The sequence below is a fragment of the Narcine bancroftii genome, chromosome 9 (genome assembly GCF_036971445.1).
Source record: "Narcine bancroftii isolate sNarBan1 chromosome 9, sNarBan1.hap1, whole genome shotgun sequence".
NCBI lineage: Eukaryota > Metazoa > Chordata > Chondrichthyes > Torpediniformes > Narcinidae > Narcine > Narcine bancroftii.
Genome location: NC_091477.1, coordinates 22,149,202 through 22,163,255, shown reverse-complemented (window position 1 = coordinate 22,163,255; position 14,054 = coordinate 22,149,202). Strand labels below are relative to the sequence as shown.

The following is a 14,054-nucleotide window of genomic DNA, read 5'->3' as shown; positions in this document are numbered from 1 at the left end:
TTTATTAACATGTTGTGCACTGTTTTATTAAATGTTAATAAGTTCCTTGGGAATGTTGAGATTCAAAAGATTTAACATTTGTTTCATTCTCCACTTGTAATGTTTCAGAATGTATATGAAGTAAAAAAGAACAGGGGAGTTAAGGATCATAGAAAAAGGCCTGTAAACAGAATCTGCAAGAAACTTAGCAGTCAAAATACCAGTTTTTTCAAGATTGAAATAAAATTATTATTGTGTCATGAATATTACAAATGTACATTATAGTGAAAACATTGATATATTTGGTGTTTTGATATATTTAAGCCTTACAATAATAATTTGGAGCTACTACACGGTGACAGGCCCTTCTGGCCCATGAATCCACACTACCAAATTACAAAATGTGACCAATTAAAATACTATCCCATACATCTTTGGAATGTGGGAGGAAACCTATGCCGTCATGGAAAGAATGTACAAATTCCTTACAGACATCAGTGGATTAGAGGCCGGATCACTGATGGTGTTGTAGCATTACGCTAAACATTACACTAACTGTGCCACCAAAAAAATACATTGTTTAATCATGTGGCTTACTATAATGTAACAATCTGTCTTCACTGAATTATCTATGTAAACTACTTGGTGGGATATTACTTCTAAAGGAGGAAGGGAGTATCTAAGTTTATTTACCCAGTTGGCTTTGAGGCAGATTATGGTAGTTGATTACATAATGATAGTAGATGAGTCATGGAAGTTAAGTGAACAACTGTGGTCTCAAATTAATTTAAATCTTCCTCTTCCAAGGCCTACCACATTGATACAAAAGCACATTGTCATCATGTGCCTACTGAAATAATGTGGTTTGAACCAGCTTTGTGTGATTCATTGATTTTGCTTTTCACTCAAACAAAATTTGTGAACTATTTTAATCTGTTTTCCTTCCTTGCTTCATTACTAGATAATTCATCGCGATATCAAGCCTGAGAATGTCCTGGTTTCAGCATCCGGTGTTGTTAAACTATGTGATTTTGGCTTTGCCCGTACATTGGCTGCACCAGGTGAAACTTACACTGAATATGTGGCCACTCGCTGGTATAGGGCTCCGGAGTTGGTAGTTGGTGACAACAAATATGGAAAGTAGGTACCTAATGCAAACCTTTCCTTTCTCCTATTTCACTGAAGTTAAAGATTGTGCAACTATTCTCACCAATGTTACTTGACAATGAAATCAAGTTTATTGTCATCTTATTGTACAATTACAACCCGATGAAACAGTGTTTTCTGGTTTTGGTGTAAAAACATAGAGACACAACCAGACATTACACACACAAAAACAATATGTATACAGGACGAGTATTCATATATACAAATAAACATTGCTTCATGATTATGAGAGTCTTGGATGGTTACTGTGAACAGTTCCTTTGGTCATTCAGCATTGTCACTGCCTGTGGGAAGAAGCTGTTCCTCAGCCTGGTGGTGCTGTCTCTTAATACTCCTGTATCTCTCTCCCAATGAGAACAGCTGAAAGATGCTATGTGCAGGGTGGAAGGGGTGCTCAATGATTTTGCACACCCTGGTCAGACAATGATCCCAGTAGATCACTTCGATTGGGGGTGGGATGAGGGGGGGGGGGGGCGGTGGGAGGAGACTTCTTGATCCTCTCTGCCTCTTTTATGGTCCTGTGGATTGACATCTGATCCATTTCTCTGCAGCTGGCCAGGATGCACTCGATCGAGCTCTTGTAGGAGGTTGACATAATGGTGGCCTTTTAGTCTTGCCCAACTGTCTTCCTGACGAGTGAGGAGATGTTGCATGTCCACAATAGGTCACTATAGATCTATGAACCACATAGATCATGAAGGACTATCTTTAATCCTCCTTTTCTGAGTTGGCTGACTTGAGATAGGGCAATGCAAAATCCAAAATCTCAAATTCCACAGACTTGACTTTACAAAATTAGCTAAAATCTTCCAATATGACTACTCCCCTATGCACTCTGCTTCATGAACAAACATGAGAGAACTCGAAAAACCAAGCAAGTTCATGTTCACTGTGCTGCTCTTATGGTTGAACACCTGCAAATATAGAAAGAAGCACCAAGGAGAGAAGAAATAAATGATAAAACCAAAGGGAAAATTAACACTTAAGGGTAGTGTTTGGATTCTTTAACCTTGTCTTATTTCTGGAAACTCATTAGAAACTGGATGAGATGAAATCAAATTGGGAGTCTATAAAAAAAAATAGTTGGAAAATTGAACAGAAATGATGTTCATCAAACAGCTTAGGTAGAACAAGCAGATTAGCTGAAGTTTGAAGTTTATTGTCATCTGATTGCAAAAGTACAACCCAATGGGAACATCATTCTCTGGTTCTCAGAGCAAAAACATACAGAGACACAGCCAGACATTACACACGTACAAACAATACATATGCAGGGCAAGTCTTCATATAGATAAACAAGTAAATAAATATTGTTTCATGAATATGTGAGTCTCGGATGGTTACTATGAAAGTTCCTTTGGTTGTTCAGCGTTGTGGGAATAAAAATGTCAATAATTTTGAAAGGAATGGGAGACATAGTTGAAGAGAATTGGACTTTTGGCAATCATAAAATTGAGGAAGGGATATTAGGTAGAAGCAAGTTTAGAGGTGCTAATGCATCAGATGGCATGGTGCATAGGGAAAACTGATTCCAATTAAATAGAGTAAGGAAATGTGGTTAATCAACAGAAATGTGAGTTTAGGGCCTGGAAAAGAAACCTTTATCCCTTGTATTTAAGGTGAGCCATGTAACACTGAGTAGAATTGGAAATAGCAATTAAGATCTGAGAAGGAGTAAGTGATTTGTTCAGGGAAGAAGAGGTGGCTATTTATTCTCCGGTTTGTCTATGGCCTACTGACAAGTTGACAGGTTTGTTAATTCTATTGAGGAGAGCATTGAACAGAGGAAACACAGGAGACTACAGATGCTAGAATCTGAAGGAGGAACAGAAAAAAGACAATATTAATCTGTAACCAAAAATAAAAATCTCATTTCCTATTGTAGAAAGCAGTGGAACAAATTATAAGACTGAGTCCTCCAACACAGAAACAGGGTGTTTGGCCCACATCCATCTTCAAGGGCTTTGTCTGTTTTCTGAACATTGTGAGTCCCTGCATTTCAAGCAGTAAATTCCAAATTCCACTAATTTCTGGTTGGGAAAAAATTATTTCTTATCTCCCATCTAAAATCTCTTACTCTTTACTTCAAACTAAGCTTTTCTAGTGGTAGACACCTACTATGGGGAAATGTGTCTACTGTTTACCCTTTCTATGCAACACATAAAATGGAAGTTGAGTATGCTGAGGTAAGTTAGAAATAGAAATGAGGTACTCAGCACATCACCCTTCACCCCAGTAAGAAAAGCAAACCCAGCCTATCCAGTCTCCCCTCTTAACTGAGACACACCCATCTCAGGCGGGATCCTGGGGACTCTCCTCTGCACCCTATCCAGAGCAATTATGTCTTGTTTATACTTTGATGACTAAAATTGCTTACAAAATTCCAGATGTGGACTCAATGTTTCCGAAAGCTACACCATAATTTTTCCTGCTCTTTTATTCCATGCCACAGGCTAGCAATCCATATGCTCTTTTTACTACCATACCTAACATTGGGATCTTTGGTATTATACTATTTAGTATGATACGGAAATAAACAAGATAATCAGGGCTTTTTCTTTAAAAATCAATGGTGGGAATTTAAGGAGAACATTTACAATTATTTTAAATGTAGACATGCAGCATGATAACAGGCCCTTCCAGCCCATGAACCCATGGCTGCCCAATTATAGCCAATTGACCTCCAACCCCTGTACATTTTGAAGGGTGGGTGGAAATTCATGCAGATACGGGGAGAATGTACAAATTCCTTGCAGACAACACTGGATTTGTTTATTTACTGTAAATAATTAAATTGCTTTTATTTGCTGTTTTTTTTAAAAAATAAGCAATGCTTATTGTAATCAGGTTCTATCAAAATCTATATTGCACCTTGTTGCATTTTAAAAGTGGAAGAAGTTTTTAATTGCTATAATTCTGCAGAAGATTATATGTTTTGCAAGTGTGTTATCTCTCAAATCTGTCCTAACTGAAGCCTGCAATTCTTATGTTCAAAAATGCCTGGTAAGGATTAATTGACTGTAGTTAATTTATATTGTATATTTATAGGCCTGTGGACATTTGGGCATTTGGATGCATGAGCATTGAGATGGCAACAGGAAGACCTTATCTGCCTGGAAACTCTGACTTAGACCAGATCCATAAGATTGTGACACAAGTAGGTGAGTATAAATCAAGAGGCATAATTATTAGATAAGAGCTACTGCACTACAAGTAAAATTCAACAAACTAGGTATTTTTAAAAATCATAATATATAACATATTTATATCCTAAAAACTATCTATTCAGCTCTACTGATGTAATTTTATTGAACATGAACATGATCAGTAAAATTACACTTAAAATGCTATGGTTGAGAGAAATTGGAATATGCATCAAACTCCAAGGTTCCCATTTGCATTCTTAGGATTTTTTTTCTGTTCTACCTTTCTCTCCCTCTTCTGATCATATTGATTTATGGGGTATAGTTTGATGCAATGCAGCAATTCTCTACTATTTAAGCAAAACTTGCATTCCTGATGAAGAGTTTAGAAATTACCTTAAAAGTTTTCAATTCAGGGTGACATAATATAAACGCTCATTTCACACGCACGCACACGTGTCTGATTTGTACAAAATGAACCTTTGATAGTATTGGTGGACCATCCTTTTTCCAGAACCCTTGGGGGACAGTGTGTTCTGAATTTTGGATTTTTCCGGATTTCAGAACAAAAGCCAGCTGCCCCAGATTTAAGCCCACCCGAATTGTGCTGCTATAATCCACCCACCTCCAGTCGTGCTGCCGTCTCTCCTCCCCCCCCCGCCCAACCTAGTCGCGTTGCCGACTCTCCCTCCCTCCCTCCACTGTACCAGCATCAGAAAAAAATGCCAGTTTTTGGAGCTTTCCGGATTTTAGATGTCCGGATAAAGGATTGTGTACCTGTATTACCAAATTATTAGCCATGCAGCCTCCAACATAGATTCTTAAATTTTATTAATATTAATTGAGGGCATATCTTTTTTAAACTTTAATGATTACCACACAGTAACAAGCCTTTATGGCCATGAGCCTGTGCTGCCCAGATATACCCATGTGACCAATTAACCAACGAACCTGTAGTATTTAGAATGTGGGAGAAAACCAAGCCCCAGGAGGAAACCCACTAAGAAACTAGCAGAATGTACAATCTCCTTACAGTTGGTGGCAGATTCAAATTCGGGAAGCTGGCACTGCTACACTAACTATACTGCCTTTTTAATTTTGAAACAGCTTTGGTATTTATCAATGATAAATCTCAAATTAGACTGTCCTGAAAGAGATGTCCACAACTCCACTGAATTGTCTGGTTTGTATAATATTTTGTGAACGCATAAATATTATTTACATTTCTTCCAATTTCAATAAATGCCTCAGATATTAAAGATGATACATGAAGATATGGCAACCATATTTAGATTATATAGGGGTCCAGTTGTAAACTTGACCTTTCAATGTATGAAAAGATGTGATATCCCAGAAAAAGATTCCTGAAAAAAAATGAGAGCTCTGACGATGCGTAAAGTTATATTTTTATATTTGTGGATGTGGGGAGAGAAAAAGGGGGAAATTTTTCTTTTTCTTTTGTTTGTAAACATTTAATATATATTTGAAATGTATAAAAGTTTAAAGACTGTATGAATATATTTATTGAAAAAATAAAGTATTGAAAAAAAGACAATGCATGAGACTTCAGTGATAAGCAAGGTAACACAGTGAATTATAAGAATTCTTGGTTTAAATCATTCTTGAGTTGATTGATTTAGAATAAAACTCATCCTACACTGTAGACTTTCTTAATTTAGATCATTTTTTTTTAAAGGAACCTGAAAATAACAATGTAATTCAAAGTCTATTTTTTTGTCTTCTATACTTGTAGATCATAGGGAAGGGTGTTGAGTTGCTGATATGTTAGTTAATTAATGATATTCCCATCACAAATCACAATTCCTTCACGAAATATTTTTTTAAATCACAAAAACACGTATCAACTGACAAATTATTGTGTAATTCCTTTGAGTCACAATGGCAATTCTTCAAGAGAATACATCATTGTCAGGGTCAGAAATCATATAATCTGGTCCATTGGCCCACGTCCACACTGACTATCAAGCACTTGTCTGTCCTAATCCCATTATTTCCTCCCACATCCCCATCAACTCCCTGCCAATTCTCTTGCCTCCCATCTATGCTTGGAGCAATTTGAATCAGCCAGTTAATGTATCAATCAACTTTTCTTTGGTATGTTGGACGAAACTGCAATGCCAACATTTCACTAGACATTTAACTAGTTTTTTTTATGAATGCATTCAGCTTTTAAGATTATATTTTATAATTGCAACTTTTAGATAGTTACCTAAATTATTTTGTTCTTCCACTGCTAGACAAATACTTTATAATCATAAAATTAGGTAGGCCAGAACCCAGAACTTAGACAATAGAAGAATGCAGCACAAGCCCATGATGTCTCTGTTGAACCCAATCCCAAAATTAAACAATCTCTTCTGTCTGCACATGATTCACTCCCCTCAATTCTCTGCATAACAACTAATTTCTCCAACCTCTCCCCATAGCTCATGTCCTCTAATCCAGGCAGAATCCTTTAAATCCCTTTTAAAGCCTCTACATTCTTCCTATAATGGGATAACCAGAATTGTGCACAATAAAGACTGTGCATGTACTTTGAGAGAACTGGTCATATTATCTACTCCTCTCTTTCACTTTGCATGAGCCAGTAGCATAAAGCTCAAGATTGTTGAAGTGATAAATGGTGAAAAGTATTAACTTGTGAAATATTTGGGGGACCACTCATGAGGTTGGGGATCATCCTATTTCTCAGGTCCAGCAATGGGTGCTTTACTATGCATCTTGCAGCTCTGTCCCTGAGTTGATTGATGATGATTTGGGTAAAGTGGAAAGTGTTTCATTTTGCACTAGTATTCTCTCCTACGTCAAACATAAAAAAGAGGGGGAAAAGCATAATAAAGAAGCACCAGAGGGCAATTTTACTAATTTTATGAATGACCTTTGTAATTAATGCCAGTACAAGAGCTAAACAAAACATTTTACTTACAAAGCTAGAATTAAAAACTATTAACTCGAGCATCCACCAATAAATCTGATCACCTGACCAGTAGCATAAAGATGTAAAATGACATCAAAACAAAAAAGGTATGGCACGACTTTATTCAAGATTAGTTAAGGATCTTCATCTTGTATTATTGGCTGTTTCTCTTCCTATAGATGTGCCCTAGCATGCTGAGTATTTCCAGCATTTTCTGCTTTATTTTACATTTTCAACATCTTCATTTGATGTATTCATTTACTGGAATACATTGTGTTATTTTAGTCACAAGGATGTGATTGCACTGGGAACTGTAGAGACAAAATTCACCAGGATGTTTCCTGGGATTGACTGAGATATGAGAAAATACATTAGATAAGTTTTTCTTGGAGTCGAGAAGGCTGTGGGGAGGGGGTTGGTGGTGGACTTACCTGAGCTATGTAAAATTATAAGGGCCATAAATAAAATTAATATGGATAAATTTGTCTCTTAGGAAAGATGTCTATAATTAGAGGGTGTGGAAGTCTGGGACATACATCCTGAGGAGGTGGTAGAGGAAACATTTTGATGAGCATTTGAAATGCTATAGCATAGAGGCATGTTTTTATTTGTTCTCAACGTGTGCTGATGGCTACATAAAATTCACCCGAAATTATCCAGAGATAGAACTTGCCTTTTACAGATTTTTTTTCACATCAATATGTACAAAGCACTTTAGCTATGAAGTGCATTCATTGGCAGACAGTTTGCCTATAGAATGGTACCAAGAAGATCTTCGAAATCAGACCCAGGTAATTAATCTTAGTAATGTTGGTTGAGGGCTGGCTATTTTCCATTTCTAACATAGAGTTGAAGGATCTTTCAAATCCTTCTTATAGGGTATATAGTTACATCCAGCCGAAAGGATGGAGGTATAATCTCTCATTCAAAACTTGGTTGTTAGCTTGTTCAGCATAGTAAAGTAACAGGAGGTGTAATTGTGAAGGGTATTCAAGTGGCTATCATTTCTGTTCTTGATTATTGACTGACCACTTTGGTTGGGAATTGGAGTCCACTGTCATGGCCTGCTGATGTTAGTATTTACATAGTATGGTCAGAATGATCATTCGATGAAGGCGAACGTTGACAAGAACTGCACTCTTGCAAAAAAAGTGAGAGTGAAAATTCAAGTATGGTGTAAAATCACATGAACTGGATTTTGCGTCAGGTGAATAAATAATGCATGTAATTTTTCAAAGGTTTCCTGCAGTGTTTTTGATTTTTACTTACTCTAGAGACAAATAATAAAGCACTTTCTGTATATCATCTGGAACCTATGGGAATGCACCAAGTATTATAGTTAATGTCATGAATGGCACCATAGATGTATGAAGAAAAACTGGATAGACTAGGATTATAGTCATTGGAATCGGAATTTAGAAGAAAGAGAGGGGATCTCATTGAGTCGCAAAATTCTGACAAGACTAGACAGGTTGGATGCGGGACATTGTTTATTTTCATTGTGTGATGACATTGTTTAATGGTTTAAATATGTTGAACGTTGAATGGGTGGGAAGGGTGAAGGAGGGAGGGGGAAAAGGGGAGAAAATGACACTGAATATTCAAGAGGGAAATGTTTGTGTGTATTTTGGTCAGTATGGTTCAGTGTGAAAAATAAATTAAAAAAAATTTAAAAATGGGATCACAGTGTAAAGGTGAGTGGTAAGTCATTTTGGACCAGCTGAGGGGAAGCTTCTTGACTCAAAAAGTTGTGAACTTGTGGAACTTCCTATCACAAGAAGTTGTTGAAGCTAATTCATTAGATATATTCAAGAGGGTTTTTGATGTGGCTAAAGGGATCATGCAGGAACAGAATACTGAAGTTGTGAGATCAGCCGTAAATCATGTTAAATGGTGGTGCAGGCTCAAAGAGATGGCCTTCTGCTGTACCTGTTTTCTATGATAATCAAATGAGGTGAATGAATTATCTGGGCCCTTTGTTGTAGAGTCTGAACTTGGAAGAATCATTAGGAAATTTGAATTGAATTCAGTTCGGGTGCAGAAAACAAAATAGGAAGACTGGATTAGTGGCAGAAAGGTACAGGAGGAAAAGGGCAACATTATAATACTTTATCCATCAGTAATTATAAATTTGGTAAGAAAATCTACACATGGAAAACAAAATTTTCAGAGAGTGTTTGGCATTAGTTAAGACTTAACATGCCAGTGGAAGTATTTTCAGTGACAGGGCCTATTTTAAGTTGTAGAGCAGTTGTTTACAGGACAAGACGTAACATTTTCTGATTAATTTTAGATAATTTATGTGATACATACAGCAACTTTGTACTGTTCATGTATTTGATAAAGAGCTAAATGTGAAGATACCAGTTTAGGAAGCTTTTGGATGAAATTTGGGATCATATTAATCAATACAAAAATAATCCACATCAGGCAAAATAAACTATTTAATTTGCCACACTTCTCAGGTCTTAGCTTTCAGTCTTTGGCCATAACTCTTAAGTGTTCATCCATTTAACTTTTAAAAGTAATGAGAGCTTCTGCCTCCTCCACCGTTTCAGGCAGTGAGACTACTGGAAGGGTCAGCAGCTCCAATAATCCCTCGTATCAGTTAACTTAAATCTATACCCTCTAATTATTGACCAAGGGAAATATGTCATTCTTGTTTATCATGCCTGGGGCTCTCAATGTCTTGGACAGCCCTCAATCACCTTTGCTACCAACAACATAGATGCTGTGGAGTTGGTATCTTTTCATAATTATAATTCTCCAGCCTTGGTGAAATTCTGCTAAATCTCTGCATTTCAGTCAGCAGTTTCTGGAATGCTGCTCTTATTTATGGCAAGTGGGTTTGTTGGCCAATTCCTTCCAAAGTTCTTGATGTCACCATTACTTCTGCAATGAAATACAGTTCACAAAAGACTAATTTAAAAATCATTGCTCAGCATAAGGACGGAATTGTGGTCATTAATCTAAATTGTAGCTTAAATCAAGAGAGGTCCATTTGAGGACACTTATTAATGAGCGCTATCTTCTGAGCTGCCTTATTTTAATCTGCATTCTTTATTTTGATCAGGAAATTTAACAACACATCTCAGGAGTCTTTTTAGCAAAAATCCGACATTTGCTGGGGCATGTCTCCCAGACATCCAAAGACCAGAGTCACCGGAGAAGAAGCTGTCCAAATGTAATCCTTTGTTGACTCTGCTCGTTAAGGTAAAGTGATTGAGGCTTTGAGGGCAAGAAAGTCATTGATCAGTAATCAGTCGGATGTCCTCAGTGATAATTAACTTTTCCTAAAAAGGAAATATTACTCCTCAAAATGCAACCTAATTATTGAAAAAAGATGCACTGGTTCATTTTCCTTCTGAATCAGTGATTATTTCTTCCAAACTGCTGAATACCATTCGTATGAATCCAGATGAACTCTGTCAAACTTTCTGCAATGTAGTGTTGTGACATTCCATGTCCGTGATGTTCCCAGTAGGAACTGGTATCGTAGGTGAGGAGAGGAACAAAGCACATGGGTTAACATCCCACTGTCTTTCATTTTATTTCATTTCCTTTTGCACTTTTAGTACATGTCCAGTCAAAGGGTTTCAGACTGTGTTAATATTTTTCACATGGATATTAACAAACCACCTTTCAAAAGGGATGGGGCCAGTGAAAACAGCCTGAAGATATTAAACACGCATCTAAGATGTGGCCCTGGTGCTGCTGGAGCCTGCCTCCTGTGTTCTGATGGCTGAACTGTCCATTTTTCCAACTCCGTGGTCTCTGCTGAGTGATTCTGACACCAGAAGCTTAATATTTGCACATCACCACTTAGAAGGAGATAATGAGCGTGACAACATGGTGAAGCTAAACAATGGCACAGATGCACGTGCTTTCTGGGTATTATTTCTGGATTAACTGCGCGTGTTAGTTTCAGATCAGTGCATACAGCAAAGTGATCATCTGTATCTTCTGGAGAACAACTGGCTTTCTGGACAATTTTTAAAAACTATGCACCCAATACAGAATTGTGAATGCAGACCCAAAGGGTCTACATGTTGCAAAGATGATGCTGGTAATTGTTTAAAATCATAACTGCACACATACAAGTTTTTGTGACCTCGTGGTAACTTGGATCCTTGCTCTCAAACTTACTGACACACCCATGCTTACAGTAATATGGGTTCTCACATTTCCACAGACACATTCTCAGCCACAAGTGCATGCTGCCCAATTACATCCAATTAACCTACAACCCCAGTATGTTTTGAATGGTGGGAAGAAAGCTGAGAGCCTGGAGGAAGCCCACACAGTAATGGGGAGAAGGTACAAACTCCTTTCAGCCAGCGCCGGATTGGAACCCTGTTGTAACAGCATTGCACGAACCACTATGCTAACCGTGCTGCCCATATAACGAAAATAAATAAATTAGTCCTCAGGACATCACAACTAATTAAGTATTTTGGAATTCTCGACATCGTTGTAATTTAGGAAACAATATCCCACAAAGAGCAATGTAAAGTCGACTACCATTTTTTTCTGTCAATTGAGGTATATAGCAAATATCATCGGAGTCATGAAGGAGAATTTGCCTTCTCTTTGAAATAGTACCATGGGAAGTTTAATAATCATTTCAGAAAGCAGGCAGGATCTTAGCTAAACAAAACAACCAAGAATGTAAGACTGTACTGAAGTGCTCAAACCTCTGTAGTAAAACTTGATGTCATGATGTCTGACATGGAAGTGAACATCTAATGAACAGATGCATGAAAACAACTGAGGCACTGTCCGGGGCTACCCTTTTCAGATGGTTTTTATTAATTGAGGGTCCTGAATTCTAGAAAGATAGCTGCTGCTCTTGTGAGTGGGTCTAATTACCTTCATGTGCAGTAATTGTTGAAATCAGTAATCTACAGATGAGACATGGCTACAGTTCTGTTTCAACATAAAAATTGATTGGAAATATGATGTTTTCACAGAAATGTTTACAAATGGATGCAGACAAAAGAGCTTCATCCACGGAGCTTCTGAAACATGAATATTTTACAGCAGATGGATTCTCAGAGAAGTGAGGACATTTTAAAAGTAGAAAGTGAATATTTCTTAAATTACAGGTGCCTAACTTTTTATCTGGGATCGTTGGTATCGGACACCTGCTGTTCGGAAACTTTCAGATTTCGGAATCATTTTAAAATGGTGGTCCCTGTAAGCAAATGCGATGTTTCAAAATAGCACAAAATCACACAAAACAGAGGGCGCAGGTTGTTAAATGAATTTAGATAAATAAAGACCATAATAATATAAGCATGTTTTTTTATTTTAAAATAAAACTTCAAAATAAAACTGGCTCAAATATCGCAGATGTCTCAAACAGTGCAAATACAGTAAATGCACGTTACAGTTCAAACATCATGTCAACTGGGAGGGCAGGTGGCAATATGCTCAACAGGAGGGGTGCTTATAAAGTAACAAATGCGCTAATCAGTGACTGCGCCCGACAGGGAGTTGCTCTTAAAAAGTAATAATCGCACTAATTAGCGAAGGTGCGTGCCATGAAGGACCACTTTTTAGGTGATGAAACCACAAATTATTAGCACGGGATGCGACAGGATACACAGGAGTTGAGCGAGGGTCACATCGGATCATGTTTGACGCCAAATTCCATCTTTGATGAGCAGATGTCATCTTCCGAAAGAAGTGAGGTTTTTGGAGGTTGCCAGTGTTTGGAATCCCAGATAAATGGTTAGACACCTGAACTATTATTTTCTTCCTAAAAGATTTATGAATAATGCACTCATTAACAAGAGTGTAACATTAATGTGCAGAATTGAAGATGAAGAGCTGCTGCCTCGTTAGGAGAGAGGAGGAGGTGGAGCAGAGCTGGAGAATTTTAAAAAAGCACGTGGAGGTGAATGCCGGTTTATAACAGCAGAGTATAAAAGAAGGGTGGGTTCTGGTAGAGTAGCCAATTTGGAGCAGCCATAGTGAGAATGGCCAGTGTAAAAATGGGATATCATATTGAAGTGATTCAAGACTGATGAGGCCACACTTGGAATTTTGTTATGGTTGCCTAGTTACAGGAGGTAAATTATAAAGAGGTTTATGCTACTGCCAGGAGCACAATGTCATTGCTGCTTCTGTCCAGTTGGCCAAGGTTATTTTTTACTGCTTTATTACTTGCGATTGGCGCGCTTTAAAAAATTTTGAGTTGTTCCAGGGATGCCCGGACAGCCTGAAAAATGGGGGTCAACTTATACACCAGATGTACACCATAAAACCCTTAAAATTAGGGTGAAATACCCCGGTCGACTTATAGACCAAAATATATGGCATTTAAGTGGCAGCATTTGCAGCATGCTACCATGCAGAAGGGAGTGCTTGTGCATGAATGGAAAAAGATCGGTTTGCAGGTGCAGCAGGTTATCAAAAAGGCAAATGGAATATTGGCCTTCATTGCTAGAGGGATTGAATTTAGATACAGGGAGGTTATGCTGCCACAAGGAACTGGTGAGGTTGCAACTGGAGTACTGCGTGGGAGTTACTGGTTAACCGAAGACACTGGGCCCTGAGGCTTCTGCTCCCTACTGTCCTCCTGGCCAATGTAAAATCCTTGGAGAACAAACTTGATGAACTCCATGCCAGATAACAACATCAGAGAGACATCAGGGAGTGCTATGTGCTTTGGTTTATTGAAAAATGGTTAGACAAGAACATTCTAGGCACAGTGCTAGAGTCTGTGGGCTACACCCTCCACTGCACTGATTGGATACCAGTGTTAGGAAAAACCAGGAAAGGTGGTGTTTGTGTCATTATCAATTCATCGTGGTGCACAAACG

At 37.9% G+C, this 14,054-nt stretch overlaps 1 protein-coding gene across 10 annotated transcripts in view; it reads left to right on the top strand.

The window, feature by feature from the left end:
- Positions 1-14,054, top strand: part of LOC138743282 (cyclin-dependent kinase-like 2) — a 76,315-nt gene that overhangs the window by 13,594 nt on the left and 48,667 nt on the right. For all 10 annotated transcript variants that reach the window (XR_011344779.1, XR_011344781.1, XR_011344780.1 and 7 more), the window contains 4 exons: positions 941-1,119; positions 4,195-4,307; positions 10,301-10,440; positions 12,198-12,286. Coding sequence is in view for 7 of the 10 variants with exons in the window: in XM_069898361.1 (XP_069754462.1) it covers positions 941-1,119; positions 4,195-4,307; positions 10,301-10,440; positions 12,198-12,286 (521 nt within the window). In the remaining 3 variants the exon portion in view is untranslated. The remainder of the gene's footprint in view (positions 1-940; positions 1,120-4,194; positions 4,308-10,300; positions 10,441-12,197; positions 12,287-14,054) is intronic.